This window comes from Microcaecilia unicolor, chromosome 8 (assembly GCF_901765095.1).
Source record: "Microcaecilia unicolor chromosome 8, aMicUni1.1, whole genome shotgun sequence".
In the NCBI taxonomy this organism is placed as follows: domain Eukaryota; kingdom Metazoa; phylum Chordata; class Amphibia; order Gymnophiona; family Siphonopidae; genus Microcaecilia; species Microcaecilia unicolor.
The window spans coordinates 17,422,635-17,447,813 of record NC_044038.1 but is presented as its reverse complement, the minus strand read 5'-3'; the positions used below and the strand labels follow the sequence as shown (position 1 = coordinate 17,447,813).

At 43.7% G+C, this 25,179-nt stretch overlaps 1 protein-coding gene across 1 annotated transcript in view; it reads right to left on the bottom strand.

Annotated features, from left to right (window-relative positions):
- Positions 1-25,179, bottom strand: part of MAD1L1 (mitotic arrest deficient 1 like 1) — a 1,314,438-nt gene that overhangs the window by 801,611 nt on the left and 487,648 nt on the right. The window contains exon 13 of the mRNA XM_030212095.1: positions 19,732-19,788. Coding sequence (XP_030067955.1) covers positions 19,732-19,788 — 57 coding nt within the window. The remainder of the gene's footprint in view (positions 1-19,731; positions 19,789-25,179) is intronic.

Sequence of the window (25,179 nt, the reverse complement as noted above, 5' to 3'; positions counted from 1 at the left end):
GGGGGGGGTGTTGATGCGCCGAGGGGGGGTGTCATCGTGCTGCACCCGGGGGGGGGGTGCAACGGCGAACCGCCCCGGGTGGCAGCCCTCCTTGCTACGCCACTGCACACAATAACTCTAAGGTCTCATAAATTAGGGTGCCCAACTCCAGGCATTTGCTCTGGAGATGGGGCTATTCTATAACCTCACGCTCAACTTTTAGGCACACAGAGTTATAGAATAGGAGATTCACCCGCAAATGTCAATAATTGCCAATTAGCTACAATAATTGACTGTTAACCAATTAATTGGCTCAAACTCTCAGCACTGTATCTGAAAGTATATGTGCGAGAGGCACATCCGTGCCCTGCCCGTGTCCCACCCATGTGAATACCCCCCTTGCATTTACATACACCCTTACAGAATAGTGTTTAGTTGCATGGCTGCCACTTACTTGTGAAAATGCTGGGACTGTGTACATTTATGAGTGCTGGTTGTGTGTAAGTGCAGGCACATGGTTGTAGAGGACAAACTCACATTCAGAGCTATCCTGGAGCAGGTATAAATTTGTAAAAGAGTTCCAGTGACAGCCACTGACAAGCTGTTCAATACAGACTCCCTCTTTCAGTCATCAGCTCCATTATTCTAAAGCTTTTATACATATTTTTCTTTTGTATTGCAGAAAAATGGCTGAAGTGTCAACTAATACGGCAGTAGTTCTAATGACAAAAGAGAGAGCTTAGCAAGAGTACTTATCACAAGCAACGCAATGTGCTCATGGAACAGCAATGTAAAACTTTAGGGAGGTTCCAGACTAAGAGCTGCAGCTACCAAAATAAATCCCACTGGATCATATTTCAAATACAGTGCTTCAGGGGTCAGCATGTCAAAAGCATCCACGCTCCCTTCAAGAGTTCTGGAACTCCAGTTCCCAATGGTCCCAATTTCCTATTTTGATTATTGATAGGGTATGTTTGGTTTGAATCTGACCTTTATGTAAGTAGGGTTACCATATGTCCGGATTTACCCGGACATGTCCGGGCAACCGGTCGGGTTTTGCCAATCTGCTCATTTGTCCGGATTTACCTCTAGGCAGAGTCTGGGTGGAATATCGGTGGGCCTCTCATTTATGTGTATAGCTTACAGAACACTATAAGGTACATGTGCACCTCCAGCATTTAGGCGTGCTAAAGTCAACTCCATGGCTTGAGTAAGTGCTCATGCCTAAACTGTAGGCACGTATTTTTGCTGTTAACGCTAGTATTCTATAAAGGTAAGTAGGTGCCTATGTTCTTTTATAGAACAGGCTCTCACCAGGCGGCTTCTATTTATGGGCCCACAGATACCCCTGGATTCTTTATATGGCATGTGCCCAATTTGAGTAATGAGCCAATCAGCGCCAATAATTGGGCTAAAACAATCAACTATAGGCAACAATTTGGATTTGGGCGCACATCTTGCTCAGCGCCAACTCAAAAGTGGGTGTGGCCATGGGAGGAGCATGGGCGGGCCAGGGGCAGTATTAAAGAATTTGGGGGATCCATGCCTAACGTGCACAAGGATTTACACCAGGTTTCAGCTGGTGTAAATCCTCCCACCCAAAGCTGTGCGCAGATCCCGGTGCTACGTGATATTTTATAGCACTCGGCGCACGTTTTTTTTTTTTTGGTGCCCAAACTTGGCACTATAACTGAATCTAATTCTTCATGTCTTCCTTTCTTACATGCATTCAAATACTTCTAGTGCCTGTTGAACATCTGCACCAGTATTTCCCTGGCCTTGACCACAGTGGCTCATTCCATTCTGGTGCCTATGCTCCAAACTACAACTATTACAAGAGTTCATAGCACAATAATAAGTGGCCACATCACTTCTGTCAAAATTATAGCTACTTCCTCCCCCCCCCCTTTCTAAGTTCCCCCAACTACACCTACCTTACATGTACCTTATCTACCACATCACCACCTTGTATTCATTCGTACCATGCATTTGTTCAGACCGGAATCGGCTAACACCGTTAACGGCAATATGTAAGCCACGTTGAGCCTACAAAAAGGTGGGAAAATGTGGGATACAAATGCAACAAATAAATAAAGAGACAAACATGCAAATATCCACATAGGTAGGGTTTCCATACGTCCGGATTTACCCAGACATGCCTCTTTTTGAGGACATGTCCGGACGGGTTTTGCCAGTCCGCCAGTTTGTCCGGATTTCTGGACAAACGGGCGGGCGGCAGGCCTATCCTAGCCTCCCCTCCCCTTACTTACTATCTACTGACCTGGTGGTCTAGTGACCTCTTCGGGGCAGGAAAGAGCCCCCTCTTTCCCGCCCGGAGCGCTGCCTTGCCCTGCATTCTGTTGCTGTGACGGTTTCGGGATTCAAAATGGCCGCCGAGAGTTGAAAATGTGACAGGGGCGGGGTGAGGATGTGAAAGGGGAGGGGCAGGGGCGGGACATGTGTCCTCTTTTTCAGAGGACAAAATATGGTAACTCTACAGACTACATTTACAGTATGTCCACTTTACTACCGTCAAACTTTCAAGGGCACATGCAAAGACAGTAGAAGTAAGAAAATATACGGACTCACTATTGATCATACACTCCACCACCTCTGCTAAGCCAGATACAGCAAATTAGCTGAAAGCAGCATGTAAAGCCATCTGAACTTCTGAGGGCAGCTGAGTACACGAAACGTTTTACGTAAACAGACTCAACCAGTTCTAGTCAAGTTGGTTTGTGATTTGTGAAAATCCTGTTCTAGTTATTCCCCTATCAACAATGATTCTTGCATTTGAAAAAAGGAAAAAAAAAACTGTCCTGCACTGGAATGAGGCAGCAGAGTTCAATGAAACTTTAATGAGCACAGTTACAGCAGCAGGCTCATTTCTGTAATTGAACTTTTAAACAGTTTATTTCTTTTTAATTTGAGAAGAATGCAGTGTCTGATCCCATGAGCCTCACTAGAGTTTAAAAATAGCCCAAACAGTGAATTCCAAAAAGCAAGGGCCCCTCCTTTGTACCAATTAAAGCAGGAGCTGGCATTTCAGACAAAGTATTATGCCCATCTTGCTGGTTATTAACATGGAAATGCTAAATGACTCCAGGCTTACCCCAGCTCCACTACTTTCCCCTCAATAAAATACAGCATACAGTAGATGTAAAGCTGATTATTGAGCAAGGGGTGCTCTGTAATGTGATATATGAGCTGCACTAAATCCACAGCAGGAAATACTGAAATTAAATCACATCCATAAGGAAAAAAAATTAGTATTTTACCTACTCTGGTGGGACATATTAAAAGTCTTGCATGGCACCAATTTCAATTGAAAGAGACTTGCTTCCTGTACGTTTATCCATGTAGGAATTTATTATATCTCCCCTCTTCTGCCTTTCTTCCAAAGAACACATATTGAGATCTTTAAGTCTGTCCCCATACACTTTTTGACGAAGACCACCAACCACTTTTGTACTCACCCTCTGGACCAACTCCATCCTGTTTATATCTTATTGAAGGTGTGGTCTCCACAACTGTACACAATATTCTAAATGAGATCTCACCGGAGGCATCATCACCTCCTTTTTTCCTACTGGTCATTCCTCTCCCTATACACCCACGCATCCTTCTAGCTTTCACCGTCACCTTTTCTACCTGTTTGGCGACCTTAAGCTCACCAAAAGAAGAATAAATGAAACGGGTGCATACGTTCAGTGGATCATTTAAGATTCCAGTATACTTTAAATCAGACAAAGATATAAAACGAGAAGGTCAGTGCAGGAAACACCCGAGCACTCATATACAGTGAGAACTGGAATACCAACTAGAGTCATGGGCTTATTGGCTAACTTCTCTAGCAGCTGTGCCTATGACAAGCCATATGGTTTTGATTTCCTGGGCTGGCTGCAACCAGCTGTATCTGCTCAACGAGAGGACATCACCAACTCAAATATGTTCCTTTCTGATGACAAAAAAAAAAAGCTCATGTACAAACTTGATGATAAGTTAAACATGGGATATTAAATGCTTGGATCTGCTCACAGTTGCAATATAAATTTTCAGCTGTTGAAAGAAACCAAACCAGGATTTAAATAAAAAAGAGCTGAGAATGTCATCACTTAGCAAACCAAAGCCACGTTATAAAATTTTTAAAAAAAATTCTGAAATAGAGGACAGAGAAAATGGTGCAATCTATTTCTCTATTCCTCCGTCCTCCGCATGGTTTGTAGGGTTCAGAAACCGGGGTTCTGAGCCCCAGCTTCACTTAGCTAAAGGTTATCAATAGAAATCAAACAAAATAAAACATGGAAAAGAAAATAAGATGATACCTTTTTTATTGGACATAACTTAATACATTCCTTGATTAGCTTTCGAAGGTTGCCCTTCTTCGTCAGATCGGAAATAAGCAAATGTGCTAGCTGACAGTGTATATAAGTGAAAACATTCAAGCATTACTATAACAGTCTGACAGGGTGGGAGGATGGGGGTGGGTCGGAGGTATGCATGGGGACATCAAAGCATTTCATTGATATTCTAACAGGATGGGTGTGGATAGGTGAGGGGTGGGGTGATCAACAGAGACATACAGCTTTATGGTTTATAATGGGCTAGGAACCCCAGATCCTTGTTAAGTCCTTTCTGTTGGGTGTTAAAATATTCAATCATTCTGACTTCAAAGGTCTTACGTTCTTGTATGGTTTTAAAAAGTTACCTTTCAGGATTCTCACTGTGGCAACCTTCGAAAGCTAATCAAGAAATGTATTAAGTTATGTCCAATAAAAAAGGTATCATCTTATTTTCTTTTCCATGTTTTATTTGGTTTGATTTCTATTGATAACCTTAAGAGTGGACTAACACGGCTACCACACTCCTCTACTTAGCTAAAGGGCAATCTCTCTTGGAGTCATGAAGAGAAACTATCCCACTGAATCCTCAGCACAGAATTAATCCTACAGGAAAGCTGATCTGCTCAATTACACTGTGAGCAAATCTAACCAAAACAAAAAGATGTTAAAATAAGTAAGGGGCGGCAAGCAAAAGTCACATTTCACTGTTATAATTATGACTCCACCATAATTGCTTGTGTCATTTCTCTTAAATCGAAAAATAAACACTAGGTTCAACCCCCCGAAGGATATAAAATATTAGAGGATTTTTTATGGCTGTAATCACAAACTCATTTCTTTAGCCACTCTTGGCCATGTCTAATTAGGGTGAAGTATGTTAATGATACAGCGGCACGGCCTGCAGACGCCTTGAGTTGTGATATTAATTGTGTTTAGGGAAAGAAGCATGAATTGCGCTTATACAAGCTAATTAGTGATGGGTTCGTTAATTAATATGGGAAAGTCAAACTGCCTTTGTCTTGTCTACTGCAATTAGCTAAAGCTGTTTAAATTTTTTTTTCAGTAGTAAACTGACTTTTAGCAGGGAAATAATTGAATCATGAGACAGAATACAATTTGCTTGTTATCTCAGCAGGAGTCACACCATTTGTACAGTTACAAAACTCCTGACACTTCTGGTGGGATACTTTGAGGCATATTTTCAAAGCACTTTGGGAGGCTAAGTTCCATAGGTTTCTATGGAACTTTGGGAGGCTAAGTGCTTTGAAAATGAGCCTCTTTGTATAGCAGATCTATAAATGCCTAATCTCAAGTACTCAACTTCTATAATCAATAAACAAAAAATGCTCTCATAGGGTTACTTTAACAAGACTTCATTTAATGAATGCACAAAATGTCAATTAGTACACTTCTATGTGGGTTTCAAGATTTGTGCATAATAAAATACACATCCAAACACTAAAATTCTTAATATATTAAAATTAATTAACAGTCAAAATAAGTACGCCTTCAAAACAAACCAGATATACACAATTAATTGTATATCATGCCTCAAGATTTTTCATTCCATAGTATCCTAGCGAACCCCCTCACAGTGAAGGCTACTCCATAGTATCCATGTGCACCCTCTCACAGGGGCACCTTTTTCATGGTAACCCCTACCTTTTTGAAGGGTAATCCCCAGAAACGCTCTCACAGGGATGACTATTTCAGGCTATTCCCACCCACGCCTTCAGAGGAATAACTATTTCAGGCTATTCCTACACACACACAGGGATAACACTCTCATCCGCTCATAACCTTGGGGTCATCTTTGACTCCTCTCCTTCTCTTGCACCTATCCAACAGACTGCTAAAACCTGTTGTTTCTTTCACTATATCATCACCAAAATGCGTCCCTTTCTTTCTGAACACACTACCAAAACCCTTATCCACACTCTTATCACCTCTCGTTTAGACTACTACAACGTACCCTTGCTCATACCTCTCCTACTCCCTTCACCCTTGCTCATTTCTACCTACCTATATCTTTTATTATTCTGCTATACTTACCTATATTTTCTCTATCAATACTTTGTAATCCCTATTACTATGTAAGCTGCATTGAACCTGCTTTGAGTGGGAAAGCGCGGGGTACAAATGTAATAATAAATAAATAAATAAACTTGCTTCTCACAGGACTCCCATTAAGCTATCTCTCTCCCCTCCAGTCTATTCAAAATTCTGCTGCATGACTTATATTCCCTCTCCTCAAGTCACTTAATTGGCTCCCTATCCATTTCTGCATACAGTTCAAACTCCTTTTATTGACTTGAAGTGGAGGAGTGGCCTAGTGGTTAGGGTGGTGGACTTTGGTCCTGAGGAACTGAGTTCAATTCCCACTTCAGGCACAGGCAGCTCTTTGTGACTCTGGGCAAGTCACTTAACCCTCCTTTGCCCCATGTAAGCCGCATTGAGCCTGCCATGAGTGGGAAAGCGTGGGGTACAAATGTAACAAAAAAAAAAAATTTCACTCTGCAGCTCCTGAGTACCTCTTATCTCTCTATACACTCCTCCCCGGGAACTCCGTTCATTGGGTACATTTCTCTTATTTGTATCCTTCTCCTCCACTGCCAACACCAGACTCTGTTCCTTTTATCTTGCTGCACCATATGCCTAAAATAGACTTCCTGAGCCAGTAGGTCAAGCTCCATCGCTGGCTGTCTTCAAATCTTGGCTAAAAGCCCACCTTTTTGAGTCTGCTTTTAACTCTAACTCCTATTCACTTGTTCAGTACCCATGTCTGTTGTATCCTTCCCACCTTAGTAATTCCCTTATCCCTTATTTGTCCTGTCTGTCTGCCTTGATTAGATTATAAACTCTGTTGAGCAGAAACTGTCTCTCACATGTTCAAGTGGACAGTGCTGCGTACATCTAGTAGCACTATAGAAAGGATAAGTAGTAGTAGTATTCTTTGGGATTCTGGAATCTTGCGACTCTTTAGGATTCTACACAGAATCTTGCTACTCTTTGGGATTCTGGAGTCTTGCTACTCTGTCCTTTTCCCTTATTTGTCCTGTTTGTCTGTCCTGATTAGATTGTAAGCTGTGTCGAGCAGGGACTGTCTCTTCATGTTCAAGTGTACAGCACTGCGTACATCTACTAGCGCTACAGAAATGATAAGTAGTAGTAGTCTTTGGGATTCCAGAATGTTGCTACTCTTTAGGATTCTACACAGAATCTTGCTGCTCTTTGTCCTTATCCCTTATTTGTCCTGTTTGTCTGTCCTAATTAGATTGTAAGCTCTGTCGAGCAGGGACTGTCTCTTCAAGTGTACAGCACTGCGTACGTCAAGTACCACTATAGAAATAAGTAGTAGTAGTACTATTCCCATACCTGCCCTCTCATGAATGACTATTTCAAGACATCCCTGCACATGCCCTCACAGGATCACTTTTTCATGTTATTCCCGCACATCCCCTTACAGGTTTACCTATTCTACAGCATACATACATACCCCATAACAATGTTTCCCATCTAAAGTAAATATGAGTTGCATGTATGAAATAAGTACAATCAGAGAAGTGACAGCTATGAGCATGTTTAAATTTTCAGCAAAATGGGGTGTCCCCAACAGATATTAACCCCCCTCAAAACGTCTGGAATTGTGTCATCTATATGCCTGTGATTCAGAAGCTGCAGCAGCCCAGGGCCAAGCCAGACTGTGTGATCACACCTGACAAGGTGTTTATTCCATTTCACTTAGAGCCACTGACCGAGCTGGTCCCCAGTCTGGCTGTTGAAAACCAATATCTAGATCTGTCAGATCACAGGGCAAGAAGCAGCCTTTTCATCTCTACCCAGCCGCAGCCGCTTAGCATCAAATCACCTAAAAGTGGATCAGTAACAGAGGAGGGGGTAATGGGCTTCTTGAGAAGAGACCAAATCACAAGTAGCAGAAACAGTTACAGAAGTTATCAGCTCAAAACACATTTTAAATACAATCCAGACAAGAAACCTGCTTCACTGAGCTGGGGCACCTTATTACTATCTACAAAAATTATGAAGCAATTAGCACATAGGACATTACAAAAGAAAGGAAACTTCACAAACTTACACCTACCTGAAGCACATAGATAATCTGTTTGCAAAATTTGCACTGAAGATGACTTTTCAAGAGACTAAGATGAAAATGCTCCCTACTGAAATGACAGCTTACAAGATTTACCTGAATTACACAATGACACATTATCTCTAGCTGCTCCTCTCACATTTGCTAAGCAGATGATGTAGATTTAATTTAAACTAAAACACAAACTGATACTTCAAATCTTATAATCTATTTTGCTATTTGTAAAGAAGCGGCTGAACAGTCCAGTGTGGACTCCTTATGTTAATGGAGGCTTTTCATTATCACATTTCAAAATGGCTTCTGGCCTGTGTATAATGAATTTTAAGACCAAGCGGGCCATGAGCTAGTTTAACGGAGAGGGGGCTCCATACTGCTGATGGGGGCATCCACTTTGTGCCAGCAGGAATCAGTGAAGCAAAAAAAGTCAAGGATGTTGGCACATCTCCCAGTTCACCCAGTGGGACAGAAGATGCTTATATCACTGTTGTGTAGCTAGAATAGTCCTCTACCACCAACAGAAATCATTTTAAGGAAAGTAAGCTCAAAAGCCTTCGGTCTAAAACTAACTTTCCAGTCAGCCAGGCACTTGTCTGCTAACCAGACGACAATAAAATACATTCAGTTCTGAAGTCAGGCAAAATGCCTACTTTGCAAACATCCTTTACCACTTCTACAGATGCAGATTCAGGCTCCTCTTCTCTCGGTGTCATTGGAGCCAACTCTGTGGGAGCCAGGCACTTGTCTGCTAACCAGACGACAATAAAATACATTCAGTTCTGAAGTCAGGCAAAATGCCTACTTTGCAAACATCCTTTACCACTTCTACAGATGCAGATTCAGGCTCCTCTTCTCTCGGTGTCATTGGAGCCAACTCTGTGGGTGCTTGAGCACCCCCAATATTGAGAAAATTCCTTGTATGTGTCCAGGGAGGGGTCATTTCCATTGGGCTTAGCACCCCCAATAATTTTGAAAAGTTGGCTCCTATGCTAGGTGTGCAGTGTTCGTCTGAATATTCTTTGCTGGTCGTTGAATCAGATTCTGAACTTTCAGATGCTACACAATCTACTCATGGTCTCTGTTTCAATGAAGGCTCTTCACTGGCTTCCTGGTTTTTTTTAAAGAGGGTACAATTTAAGCTGTTGGCACTTAATTTGAAAGCCTTGAACGGGAAGCCTGGTTATTTGACTCGTGTATTGCAAACGTATGTCATTCTTGTGACTTATACCTCCACTGTCAAAACTGATCTCATACAGAATTGCCTTGAATCAGAGGCTTACGGTTCAGCTGTTAATTCTTAATATTGAGGAGACTATTGCATGTTGGCTCATAGGCCACCCTATTTGCCCAACACAAGTCCCAGTTCTGTATTAGTTGGGGGGGGGGGGGGGATGATTAACAGCAGTCCCGTGATATACAGAAGGATTTCTCTGCTTCCACAGCTGTGATGTGTGAGGGATTATTTTGATGATTCTACCTTGCATTCTTTCCTTCTATGCTGAGATTTCTAATTCTAATTTGAAACGTTTACAGACACTCCAAAATGTTCCTATGATCGCAGCTGTTCATTATTATGTAAAGCTTGTAGTTCGATCATGTAACACTAGCATCATTACTAGATAGAATTTAATGTGTTAATTTTTGATCACAGAGTTCTTTATGAGAACAATCCTTTTTATTTGGCCTCATGGACTATTTTATACATTCTAGGCAGAGCAACAAGATCTTTCTCTGATCATAAAGATCAGGAGCTCGTCTAGACTCTACTTGAGTTTCTGTTTTTCTGGTCAGCACCAGCACTCTGGAACAAGCTGTGGTTATAGATGAGGAAGTTTCTTATAAAAAAATGTAAAACACTTTTAAAGACTCATCTTCAGTATTGTTCAAAAAACTAGTCAAAGTACTTAAGTAAAAATGTATATTTTAGTACTTAAGTAAAAGTACAGTGAAGACGACATTAAAATTGTGGGATACAAATGCAATAAATAATAATAATAATAATTAAGTGAAAGTAAAAGTTATTGCTTAATATAAAAGTTTTTAAGCAAAAAGTACTGCAACCACAATGAATGCAGCTATTGATAACATTTTTAGCTCAATAACTTTACTGCTCTACAGTTCATCCATTTTACTTTTAGTAAAACTAAATTTTGAACATGACTACCACTCATGCGAGTGCGTTTGGAAGTCATTAATCCAGCACAGCTAAAAAGGTGCTCAACCTCTGCACTAGCAGAAAGTGGACTGTTTAGTCTGATCAGGCCAGGTCTTCTCATTGAATCTCAGGTTTTACCGTATTTTTCAGACTATAAGACGCACTTTTTTCCCCCCAAATTTGGGAGGAAAATGGGAGGTGCGTCTTATAGTCCGAAGGTAGCAAGGTCCGATTTCGGGATCGCCCTCCCCCCGAGTTCGGGATCGCCCTCCCCTACTCACGTCACGCGATGTTCCCTGGTGGTCTAGTGACGTCGGGGCAGGAAAGAGCCCCCTCTTTCCTGCCCAGCGTGCTGCTCTCCGTCCTCCTGTATGCTGCCTGACGGTCTCGGCAAGATTCAAAATGGCCACCGAGAATTGAAGTCTCGGCGGCCATTTTGAATCTCGCCGAGACCGTCAGGCAGCATACAGGAGGGCGGAGAGCAGCGCGCTGGGCAGGAAAGAGGGGGCTCTTTCCTGCCCCGACGTCACTAGACCACCAGGGAACATCGCGTGACGTGAGTAGGGGAGGGCGATCCCGAACTCGGACAAGACGCACCGGAGCACCTAGGTTTTAGAGAAGGGAGAAAGGAAAAAAATTTTTTTTCCTATTTCCCCTCCTCTAAAACCTAGGTGCATCTTATGGTCCGGTGTGTCTTATAGCCCGAAAAATACGGTAATCAAGAGAATCTCTGAAACACTTGACTGCTAAATAGCAAAGAATACTTTTTCATCATTATACTCATTATCATCTGCATTAGAAGTACAGTAGTTTGATCTAATTCATCACTTGCATCTTCATCTTTATCTTCATCATCATCATCATGCTGTCCATTTACAACGAAGACTCACAAAGTTGGACTTGTTCTAAAAATTTTTTATCTGATGGCAAACTGAATATCTTCAGGAACTGATGCAAGAACGTCAAATGTGTGGGAACTCTTCAGTCTTCAGGCCAGACAAGCAGGCTTCCACTCTAAAGACTCCATCAATCCAGTGGACAGTCAACCTAGGTAAAGGTTTCGATGGGATGATCAGCCGTCTGTTGTGACAGAGACATTTGTCTGTTGACCAAGAATTGCAATCAGCTTCAACTTCATCTCCGCTTTAAAGTGACCCAAATCATCACAGGCAACTCTACCATTCATATAAGCTGTAATCACTGAACAGCAGAATTTGAGATAAGATGATCCACTGTTTGTGTGATGAGATTTGCAATAGCAAAGTTCTGTTCCCGGTTTTGCTGTTTCGTTTGGTTTGCTGAAAAATCATCATTTACATCTCGCTTCCACTTTGAACTGCAAGCATCAGAGGAGTGGCCTAGTGGTTAGGGTGGTGGACTTTGGTCCTGGGGAACTGAGTTCGATTCCCGGCACAGGCAGCTCCTTGTGACTCTGGGCAAGTCACTTAACCCTCCATTGCCCCATATAAGCCGCATTGAGCCTGCCATGAGTGGGAAAGCGCAGGGCACAAATGTAACAAAAATAAAATAGATACTATTGGAGATTCTACATGGAATGTTGCTACTATTGGAGATTCTACATGGAATGTTGCTATTCCACTAGCAACATTCCATGTAGAAGGCTGCGCAGGCTTCTGTTTCTGCACGTACATGCAGGACGTCAGACTCACAGAAGCAGAAGCCTGCGCGGCCACATTGGTGATCTGCAAGGGCCGACTTCTACATGGAATGTTGCTAGTGGAATAGCAACATTCCATGTAGAATCTCAAATAATAGCAACAGTGGAGGAGTGGCCTAGTGGTTAGGGTGGTGGACTTTGGTCCTGGGGAAGTTCGATTCCCAGCACAGGCAGCTCCTTGTGACTCTGGGCAAGTCACTTAACCCTCCATTGCCCGCCGCATTGAGCCTGCCATGAGTGGGAAAGCGCAGGGTACAAATATAACAAAAATAAAATAAAATAAATAACTGAACAAAAGTAGTAAAAATTGGTGAAACTAGTAAAAGTAACAAATGTTATCCTGTACTTTTTTTTACATGTAGTAGTGACAAAACTTTTACTTAAGTACAGTAACTAGTTACATGTACTTAGTTACTATTCAACACTGTTCATCTTTTTATTACTGCTTTTGGAGTCCTGACCGGAGAGACTGTGGCTGAGACTAAGGGTTTACCTATAAGCTGAATGTGTTTGATCTTTTTTAAAAATGATTTCTTAGTTTTCTTTCCTATTATTGATGTAAGGTTCCTTTATTTGTTTTTATTGTTTAAACTGCCATAACCTGTTCTCAGACTTTGTGATATACCAAAATAAAATCAACCATAAATGGATTCCTTTATGAAGTCTCAGATGTCTTGTTTCACTGAGAAATAGAACAAGTTGTAAGTCCTGAAGGTAAGATCCACTGTAAAATCTGAGAAATGGCATGTCCTTCAGACTCGAGGCCCTGCTCTTTCAGATTCCAGGGGAAGGGGGGAAAATATGCTCATTCCTACCTGGGAATGGAAATTCTGGTTATTGATATCATAGGAGCCAACTTTTCAAAATTAATGGGGGTGCTAAGCCCAATGGAAATAACCTCTCCCTGGACAAATACAAGGAATTTTCTCAATATTGGGGGTGCTCAAGCACCCACTGCACCCACAGAGCCGGCTCCCATGATTGATATCACAAAATCATACATTGGATAGAGAATGGAAGAGCACTGCTCTTTTCCAGGGATATTAGAGAACTTCTAAGCAGACAGAAGAAATACACACTTGTGTAAGAAAGATTACATCATGCTTCTATTCAAAAAAAGTTTTGCTTCAAAGCGTGTAGTCCATACGGCCATCAGTAAGAAAAGTTTGTTCTTTAAGAAGTTGCCACTGTTTCCTACAGGCTCTAAAAATCCAATCTATATTTCTTGACATGAAAAGCACGTCCTGCTATTGGGATCCTCGGGTTTGAGAAGCTGTTGCAGTTCCTCAGTTTTTAAATGTTTCATTCAGCCTGGGCTAAATAAAATTCAATTAAAACGTGATATATAACCTACAGTTCGTATATGAAGAATTGCAAAAAAAAAAAAAAAAAGGTTTGGCACTGCCTCTTCCACGATCAACTGCGCATCGGCCAACATACATTCTAGGTTCCTCTAGCTGAGCTGGTGGCTCAGGAGCAGTGTACGTAGGATCTCAGTTAGATTCCTGCCTCCAGTGAATTATTCCCCCCAACTACATTAGGCTGGAGATGCCGGAGAGGCATCATTCCCAGATACTGGATCCCCAGTCATCATGTTACAGTGAACGGATTTAGGGCCCACTATTACAGAATTCGGGAAGGAGGTCTGGTGTGTGCTACCAGCTGAGAACGGCTGCTGCTGCAATGACTGGGCAAGCGGAGTAGGAGGAAATATAAAAGAAGGGGAAAAGTCCAGGTAGTATTGAACAGAGGATCAGAGCACTGAAACCCAAGCCCAAGGAAGCAGCTGAGCAAAAATGTAAACAAACAAAAATACATCCAGCTTTCTCTCGGTCCCAACCATTTCCTGCTCTTGGAGCCAGCTTTCTGATGCTACTTGCTGCAAAACATTTTGCTTGCAAGTATTTTCAATACACGTGAGCTAGCTGTGCTTATCTTAGCTCTCAAGAAATCGATGTGAATTGTATGCCACTGGGGACTGAAGACTCCCAGACCATTAATGCAACTGCTGCCATCTTAACTTCTTTATAGTCTGTTCTCTTAGGCTTCCGTGGCTGGCATCATGATTGCTGTGGTTGCCTGGGTCTTGCTGCATCTGATTAAGTGGAACTACCGTTTTCAGCCATCGTGCTGAAGAAAACCACACCACGACGGCTGAAACGTTGGTTCCACTTACTCAGATGCAGCAAGATCCGGACAACCACAACCAAACTTCTCTAACACAGACCTCCTTCCGAACTGCACTTGTTTTACTTATATTAACTAGTTACTGTATATCTGTTTTACATATACTTATTGGTTTTAGACTGTGGGTGGCTACAAAACTAGAGGGCATGAAAGGAACTGTGGAATGCACTACCAACTGCCATAAAAACTATGCACGTTCTGAAAGCGTTTTTTTTTTTGTTTGTTTTTTTTTTGTTACATTTGTACCCCGCGCTTTCTCACTCATGGCAGGCTCAATGCGGCTTACATGGGGCAATGGAGGGTTAAGTGACTTGGCCAGAGTCACAAGGAGCTGCCTGTGCCTGAAGTTGGAATTGAACTCAGTTCCTCAGTTCCCCAGGACCAAAGTCCACCACCCTAATCACTAGGCCACTCCTCCACTGTTGCTACTATTTGAGATTCTACATGGAATGTTGCTATTCCACTAGCAACATTCCATGTAGAAGTCGGCCCTTGCAGATCACCAGTGTGGCTGCGCAGGCTTCTGCTTCTGTGAGTCTGACGTCCTGCACAGAAACAGAAGCCTGCGCATCCTTCTACATGGAATGTTGCTAGTGGAATAGCAACATTCCATGTAGAATGTCCAATAGTAGCAACATTCCATGTAGAATCGCCAATAGTATCTATTTTATTTTTGTTACATTTGTCCCCTGCGCTTTCCCACTCATGGCAGGCTCAATGCGGCTTACATGGGGCAATGGAGGGTTAAGTGACTTGCCCAGAGTCACAAGGAGCTGCCTGTGCCTGAAGTGGGAATCCAACTCAGTTCCTCAGTTCCCCAGGACCAAAGTCCGCCACCCTAACTACTAGGCCACTCCTCCACTGTTGCTACTATTTGAGATTCTACGTGGAATGTTGCTATTCCACTAGCAACATTCCATGTACAAGTCAGCCCTTGCAGATCACCAATGTGGCCGCGCAGGCTTCTACATGGAATGTTGCCAGCAACATTCCATGTAGAATCTCCAATAGTAGCAACATTCCATGTAGAATCTCCAATAGTATCTATTTTAATTTTTGTTACATTTGTACCCTGCGCTTTCCCACTCATGGCAGGCTCAATGCGGCTTACATGGGGCAATGGAGGGTTAAGTGACTTGCCCAGAGTCACAAGGAGCTGCCTGTGCCTGAAGTGGGAATCCAACTCAGTTCCTCAGTTCCCCAGGACCAAAGTCCGCCACCCTAACTACTAGGCCACTCCTCCACTGTTGCTACTATTTGAGATTCTACGTGGAATGTTGCTATTCCACTAGCAACATTCCATGTAGAAGTCGGCCCTTGCAGATCACCAATGTGGCTGCGCAGGCTTCTGCTTCTGTGAGTCTGACGGCCTGCACGTACGTGCAGGACGTCAGACTCACAGAAACAGAAGCCTGCGCAGCCTTCTACATGGAATGTTGCTAGTGGAATAGCAACATTCCATGTAGAATCTCCAATAGTAGCAACATTCCATGTAGAATCTCCAATAGTATCTATTTTAATTTTTGTTACATTTGTACCCTGCGCTTTCCCACTCATGGCAGGCTCAATGTGGCTTACATGGGGCAACGGAGGGTTAAGTGACTTGCCCAGAGTCACAAGGAGCTGCCTGTGCCTGAAGTGGGAATCGAACTCAGTTCCTCAGTTCCCCAGGACCAGAGTCCACCACCCTAACCACTAGGCCACTCCTAAATTGTTCAAAGAGACGTAACTAAAAGATCCCTCATAATGACCATAGATCAAAACCTTACCAATTCAAGTTAACATCGAACTCTTTTTATTGGTTTACTTATTCACATGAATACTGTTGAATGTTTTTTACATCTATTCTGATCCTTAATGCCTGACGTGAACTGTAGATATACTTCTTATAACTTATCCTATATTTCCTGTACTTAATGCTACAATACGCTGTATTCCTCACTCCGGAATGGCGATCGCCATTACGGCATCATGTAAGCCACATTGAGCCTGCAAATAGGTGAGAAAATGTGGGATACAAATGAAACAAATAAATAAATAAACAAACCTGCAAGGAGAGAAACTTAAAAGCAACATTACTAAATACTTTTTCACAAAAAGGGCAGCAGATGCCTGGAATGCTCTTTTCCAGGTAATGGTGAGGACAAAAACAATGACAAAATTCAAAAGGGCAATGAATAAACACAGAGAGTCCCTATATGACAATATAAGTATACAGTAATTTCACTCAAAGCAAAGCATAAATGACTTCCATACTTCTATTTTTAAAAAGGAACAAAAAGACGTGTGTGTATTGTTGAGGGGAGGGGGGGTAACCTGGCCAATCTTCTGGGCAGACTGGATTAATGTGAGAGTGCTTTATATATATATAAAAAGCACTCTCACATTAATCCAGTCTGTAATATATATACACATATACACACACACACACACACACACACACATATATATATATATATATATATATATATATATATATATATATATATATATATATATATATACATACATATTAGTAAAAAAGGCCCGTTTTGTTTTAAAGGAAACAGGCGCTAGCAAGGTTTTCCTCGGAGTGTGTATGTTTGAGAGAATGTATGTGCGAGTGTGTGTGTGTGTGACAGAGAGAGAGTGAGACTGGGTGCGAGTGTGTGTGTGTGAGAATGAGAGTATGTGCCCCCTCCCTCCCAGTTCCAGGGTCGTTGTCCCCCCCGGTCTGTCTCCCAGTTCCAGGGGGGTCCCCCCTCCCTCCCTCCCTTTTTCCCAGTTGCAGGGTCCCCCCTCCCTCCCTCCCTCCCACCCAGCTGCAGGGTCGGTCGCCCTCCTTCCCTCCCAGTTGCAGGGTCTGTCTGTCTCCCCCCTCCTTTTGTCCTCCACGTTTTAAGGCACTGTCTATCCAGTTGAAACAGCTTTAGACTTGTTTCAGATGGACCAACAATTTAAAAACGACAATGTGAAGCAGCAGCTCCTAGGTTTGCTTGTTTTTGAGTGTATACCAATGACGGCTGCGTAGGGGAGTGGAAACAGAGATTAACCAATGGGCTTCCTTGCTTACCATAGACTTGCTTTGCTCACTTCCACTCCTGTCTATTAAACGTCCTGCAGCATCTCATAGGTTTGCTTGCTTTGTGACGTCACCCGAGGCGCAGCCAATCAGTGGGATTCATGACGTCAGTTTCATCTACAGCACCTAGCAGACCACGGTTCCAGGCAGCCTCAGAATGTTGGAGGTGAGAATTATTATATAGGAGATATATATATATATATATATAAGGTTTGTAGGTTGAGTCGCATTGCAGACAACATGTCTCTGTGGCAAGGCAAGCAACTTCTTGCTGGCCAATGAGAAGCTGCTTTTCTTGCAGTGGTATGCGGTCAGGGCCTTCAAGGGATTCAGTGAATCCTCAGCCCTGCTGTGATGTTGCCTGTTAGCATCTCTCCCTCCCAGTGTGAGTCAGCAGGTCTCATAACAACCCCCCCCCCCCCCCCCCCCACCCATGAGTCTAACAGGTCTCCATCTCCCCTTCCTCCCATGGGTCTAAGCACCTTTCTCGCTTCTTCCCCCCCACTGGCACTAAAACCCTGTCCCCTTTGCCGGCTGCAGCAGCAACACACACACAATCTGTAGCTGGCCCTGGAACCTTTCCTCTGCTATGTCCCACATACTGGGATAGAGCAGAGGGGATACTGTGCATTTGTTGAGGGGTGCAGAGAGATGGAGTGGCTGGTTATGTGCATTAGGGTGGGGGGCAGGCTTGCTGTTTGTGTGGGCGGGGGGGACAGAGACGGATATGCTGGTTGTAGGTGTGTGAATGTGTGAGGCAGAAAGAGATGGCAATGTGTATTGGGAGAGGGACAAGGGAGAGGAACCGTCTGGCCACGTGAATTCAGGGGAGGGGGATGCGAGCGAGGGCAGGGAGGGAAGGGAGCAGAAAGAGGTAGAAGATAGATGGACAGGTTGGATGTAAGTGTTGGGAGGAGGGGGCAGGCTGGTCATCTGCACTGGGGGGGACAAAGGAACAGTTTTGTTTTACAATTTTATGTAGTAAATCCTGACGTGGTCCTTATACTCTTCTCATATAGTAACATAGTAAATGACGGCAGAAAAAGACCTGCATGGTCCATCCAGTCTGCCCAACAAGATAAACTCATTTGTGCTACTTTTTGTGTATACCTTACCTTGATTTGTACCTGTCCTTTTCAGGGCACAGACCATGTAAGTCTGCCCAGCACTATCCCCGCCTCCCAACCACCAGCCCCGCCTCCCACCACTAGCTCTGGCACAGACCGTATAAGTCTGCCCAGCTCTATCCCCGCCTCCCGTCACCGGCTCTGCCACCCACTCTCGGCTAAGCTCCTTAGGATCCATTCCTTCTGAACAGGATTCCTTTATGTTTATCCCATGCGTGTTTGAATTCTGTTACCGTTTTCATTTCCACCACCTCCCGCGGGAGGGCATTCCAAGCATCCACTACTCTCTCCGTGAATAAATACTTCCTGACATTTTTCTTGAGTCTGCCCCCCTTCAATCTCATTTCATGTCCTCTCGTTCTACCGCCTTCGCACCTCCGGAAAAGGTTCGTTTGCGGATTAATACTTTTCAAATATTTGAACATCTGTATCATATCACCCCTGTTTCTCCTTTCTTCCAGAGTATACATGTTCAGGTCATATATTTCTACACCCTTTTAACACTGTACATTTTAGTTAATGTGCATTTTCTGGCACGTCACAGTTATGTGGCCAAACGGAGGAAAACAGTTTTCAGAACCTAAAACAAGTTATTGAAACTACATAGATAACTGCAAGGCTTATGGTTTTTCTACGCAGCTGTTATTGTGGAAGCTGAAAGACTACTACAGTATGCATAAAACCCAGCTGAACAGGATCACGGTCCACAGCCTCACAGATGTAGGACTGAATAAAACAGAATATGTCAAAACAATTTGAAAAAGGTCATTTTCACTTCATGTCTAGTCATTCAGACTACTGTACATGGGCAGTGAAAAAACAGGAGCAGCAGGCCAGGCAGGAGGCTGATTAATTATAAAATAAAGCTTCTTCTTCTAGGACCTTGACAAATGGAAAGCAAAATGCCAAAATGAACAAAGCCCAGTAATGAGGAGGCAATCATTCAGAGACAGCAGATAAGGAGGTCCATCCTGTCCGTGACATAGGAGGGCTCTGTCAACAAACCGTTGTGGCTGCAGCTCTTCTTCCTAATCATTGCCCTCCCGTACCCCAAACCATATCTCTCCAGGAACGTAAGACTTTCAATACTTACGGACTCAGCTTTCTGTTTCTTATTTCCCATCTCTTCTAGAGCTTTGAAGAGCTGAGCCTGTATGACAAAAAAAAAAAAAAAAAAGGCACTCAACGTATAGTTACTACAATGTCTCTCAAGAGACTATAAGCCTGTGGATCACTCTTCAACAGCTGGCCAAGGAACAGTGAAACCTAGTGGCCATAGCTAGAATGTGCAATTGCAAGATTCTAGAGCAAATGTTTCCCAAACCCTGTACCAGGGGACTTCAGCCAGTTTGGGTTTCAGGATTTCTTTATTGAATATACATGAAGTAAATCTGCATGCAGCGGAGGCTGTGCACTCAGATCTGTCTCCTGCACGTTCACCACAGCTATCCTGAGAACCATTGTTCTAGAAGAGTACTGCTGAATTATCAGGAGCCTGTCTACAGTGGTAAATCTACACAGTAGAGGCTGTGTACGCAGATCTCTCTCATGCATATTCACCACAGATATATTGAGGGAGTTCTGGCCGACATTCTTGGGTCAAGGATTTTTTTTTTGTTACATTTGTACCCCACGCTTCCCACTCATGGCAGGTTTAATGCGGCTTACATGGGACAATGGAGGGTTAAGTGACTTGCCCAGAGTCACAAGGAGCTGCCTGTGCCTGAAGTGGGAATCAAACTCAGTTCCTCAGTTCCCCAGGACCAAAGTCCACCACCCTAACCACTAGGCCACTCCTCCACTGTTGCTACTATTTGAGATTCTACATGGAATGTTGCTATTCCACTAGCAACATTCCATGTAGAAGTTGGCCCTTGCAGATCACCAATGTGGCTGCGCAGGCTTCTGCTTCTGTGAGTCTGACGTCCTGCACATACGTGCAGGACGTCAGACTCAGCCTGCGCAGCCTTCTACATGGAATGTTGCTAGTGGAATAGCAATATTCCATGTAGAATCTCCAATAGTAGCAACATTCCATGTAGAATCTCCAATAGTATCTATTTTATTTTTGTTACATTTGTACCCTGCGCTTTCCCACTCATGGCAGGCTCAATGCAGCTTACATGGGACAATGGAGGGTTAAGTGACTTGCCCAGAGTCACAAGGAGCTGCCTGTGCCTGAAGTGGGAATTGAACTCAGTTCCTGAAGACCAAAGTCCACCACCCTAACCACTAGGCCACTCCTCCACTGTTGCTACTGTTTGAGATTCTACATGGAATGTTGCTATTCCACTAGCAACGTTCCATGTAGAAGTAGGCCCTTGCAGTTCACCAATGTGGCCGCGCAGGCTTCTGCTTCTGTGATTCTGATGTCCTCAATGCGGCTTACATGGGGCAATGGAGGGTTAAGTGACTTGCCCAGATTCACAAGGAGCTGCCTGTGCCTGAAGTGGGAATCAAACTCAGTTCCTCAGTTCCCCAGGACCAAAGTCCACCACCCTAACCATTAGGCCACTCCTCCACTGTTGCTACTATTTGAGATTCTACATGGAATGTTGCTATTCCACTAGCAACATTCCATGTAGAAGTCGGCCCTTGCAGATCACCAATGTGGCCGCGCAGGCTTCTGCTTCTGTGAGTCTGACGTCCTGCACGTACGTGCAGGACGTCAGACTCACAGAAACAGAAGTCTGCGCAGCCTTCTACATGGAATGTTGCTAGTGGAATAGCAACATTCCATGTAGAATCTCCAATAGTAGCAACATTCCAAGTAGAATCTCCAATAGTATCTATTTTATTTTTGTTACATTTGTACCCCGCGCTTTCCCACTCATGGCAGGCTCAATGCAGCTTACATGGGACAATGGAGGGTTAAGTGACTTGCCCAGAGTCACAAGGAGCTGCCTGTGCCTGAAGTGGGAATCGAACTCAGTTCCTCAGTTCCCCAGGACCAAAGTCCACCACCCTAACCACTAGGCCACTCCTCCACTGTTGCTACTATTTGAGATTCGACATGGAATGTTGCTATTCCACTAGCAACATTCCATGTAGAAGCCGGCCCTTGCAGATCACCAATGTGGCCACGCAGGCTTCTACATGGAATGTTGCTAGTGGAATAGCAACATTCCATGTAGAATCTCCAATAGTAGCAACATTCCATGTAGAATCTCCATTAGTATCTATTTTATTTTTGTTACATTTCTACCCTGCGCTTTCCCACTCATGGCAGGCTCAATGTGGCTTACATGGGGCAATGGAGGGTTAAGTGACTTGCCCAGAGTCACAAGGAGCTGCCTGTGCCTGAAGTGGGAATCGAACTCACTTCCTCAGTTCCCCAGGACCAAAGTCCACCACCCTAACCACTATTCCACTCCTCCACAGTATAATGTTTGTTATGATGGGTGGAGGAATAGCCTATTGGTAAGTGCAGTGGGCTTTGATCCTGGTGACCTGGGTTGATTCCCACTGCAGCTCTTTGTGATCTTGGGCAAATCACTTAGCCCTTCATTGTCCCAGATACAAAAACTTAAGATTGTGAGCCCTCCAGGAACAGGAAAAGTAGCTGCATATTATGTGTACAGTGCTGCGTATGTCTGGTAGCACTATAGAAATGATTAGTAGTACTAAAAGACGTCAAGGGAGCTGGGATAGAGGATATAAAAAAGGAGAAAAGTCAACAGCTGTCAATGAAATTCTTCCTGGCAACATAGCCCAACACAAGCAGGTGGTGACTGAACAGAAAGGAGAACAACATAAAAAGCTGGCCAATGTGTGTCCTGAGCCTAACGCACACAATCTTCCTACTCCACAGTGGCGTAGCTACGGGTGGGCCTGGGTGGGCACAGGCCCACCCATTCTTGTCTTAGGCTCACCCAGCAGCAGCACCCCACATCAACATCTCCCTTCCTCCGTGGTGTCCCGGCATCTGACTGCCCGTTGCTAAACCCCGTCCCTCCCTGGTGTACCTTAAAAGGCGTCCCCAGCACCTGCAGTGATTCGATTACTGCTGCCTGCGCCGGCCCTGCAGGCTTCCATCGGCCGGGTCCCACCCTCGCCTTCATCGTTTCCTGTCTGGCAGGACCAGGCCGATGGAAGCCTGTGGAGTCAGCGCAGGAAGCAGTCATTGAATCACTGCAGGCACCACGGACGCCTGTAAGACGGGGTTTAGCAACGGGCGGTCAGATGCTGGCACGCCGCAGGATGAGGAGAGATGTTGATGTGGGGTAGGTGAAAAAAAAAATCTCTATATTTTTTTTGTATCTCTGGAGGTGTGGGGGGGAGCTGTGGAGTGCCGAGCCATGGAAAGGCCCATCTCAAATACTGGATCTGGCTACGCCACTGGTACTCCAATACTTTCATCCCAAGGAGGTGCAGGAAGGTAACATAGTAACATAGTAGATGACGGCAGAAAAAGACCTGCACGGTCCATCCAGTCTGCCCAACAAGATAAACTCACATGTGCTACTTTTTGTGTATACCTTACCTTGATTTTTACCTGTCCTCTTCAGGGCACAGACCGTGTAAGTCTGCCCAGCACTATCCCCGCCTCCCAACCACCAGCCCCTCCTCCCACCACCGGCTCTGGCACAGACTGTATAAGTCTGCCCAGAACCATCTCCACCTCCCAACCAACAGCCCCGCCTCCCACCACTGGTTCTGAGGTGCAGGAAGGTAATGAAGGAATTGATATAGAATGCATTCCCGTGGGAAAACCGGCCCCCGTTGGGCACTTTTTACCATAGCTTTAGTAAAACAGCCCCTAAAATGTTAACCTCTACAAGACTATAATATGGAATGTACTCCACAAAGTACTTCTCAAGCACGGCAGACCCTGTCTTATGAGGATGGTAATACGGCCTACTGCTCAGTTTCGCATAGAGGGGGGGTCCACTTACTATCACCACACACAGAGTCCATTTTATGAAGTCTAATTTCATAGGCAATACCATCACTTAATCAGATTCATTTCCCCGCTAAAAAATTACATTTACTAACAGTTGATGCGTGTTATTTACCGCAGCACACGGTTAGTGAATGACCCCAACAGTGTCCTCTTTAGCCAGGGGATGAGTGAAAAGATCTAGATTAGATCAGGGTTTTGTTTATTTATAAACCTTTTTTTCAGAAGGGAGGAGATATGGGACACCGAGTGAGCTGAATAAACTAAAGAAAGAAAATGCAATCGGAACAGGTGGGAAGGAAAAAATAAGTATAACAAAGTGTTCCATTTTCAATAGAGATTCCTAGATTCATTTTAAATGGATTTGTATCTCTCAGAAAAGCACTGCCCCTTGTTCCAGTACCTAATCCTTAAAACTCAATAGTTACATTTTTTATCTGTGGAGAAACAGTCTTGCAAAGGGTATTTGTACTTCTCTCTATGCGTTATGTCATATTTGCCAGCTATGAAATCAACAAGAAAAAGAAAAAGTACATTTTTAAAGAAAACGTTTGCTTTCACATAGGTTTACTGAGTTTCCTGCTTAGTGTACAAGTTTTCCTTTGTGAAAGCGGCGGCTGTGCTGAAAAATGCTGCTGGAATGAAAACCCATCTTGCAATCTTCCCTCCCTCCCTTAAACACCAGTTCCGTACAACTTTGGAAGAGAAAGTGGCAGAGAGGTAAAATTAACTCTTCTGGAAAGTGGTAGTCTGGAGTTACAAAAGATGCAGAATATGTTCACATATATGGAGGAATGAGCTGTAACGTCTGCAGTTAGGGGTGCATAAGGTCAGCTACCCAACTTTCATCTTAGTAAGCCAATCAATCTAGGTAATAACAAACTTTTCAAATTCTTACTTATTTCAACATAAGAAAGCTGACAAGAATGAGGTACACACAAAGATTACACGTGAACACATGACTTGCGAGGCTTTACCTTCATCAAAGAAGGGAAAGGGAAATGGGACTTGATATACCGCCTTTGAGGTTTTTTTTTTTTTTTTTTGCAACTACATTCAAAGCGGTTTACATATATTCAGGTACTTATTTTGTACCAGGGGCAATGGAGGGTTAAGTGACTTGCCCAGAGTCACAAGGAGCTGCAGTGGGAATCGAACTCAGTTCCCCAGGATCAAAGTCCACTGCACTAACCACTAGGCTACTCCTCCACTAGCAACAGTCCATGTAGAAGCCTGCCCTTGCAGATCAGCAACAAGGCCGCGCAGGCTTCTGTTTCTGTGAGTCTGACGTCCTGCACATCAGACTCACAGAAACAGAAGCCTGCACGGCCGCGTTGCTGATCTGCAAGGGTAGGCTTCTACATGGAATGTTGCTAGTGGAATAGTAACAGTCCATGTAGAATCTCCAATAGGAGCAACAGAATCTCAACAGTAGCAACATTCCATCTAGAATCTCCAATAGTAGCAACAGAATCTCAACATTCCATTTAGAATCTCAAATAGGGAAAGGGAAATGGGACTTGATATACCGCCTTTGAGGTTGTTTTTTTTTTTTTTTTTTTTTTTTGCAACTACATTCAAAGCGGTTTACATATATTCAGGTACTTATTTTGTACCAGGGGCAATGGAGGGTTAAGTGAC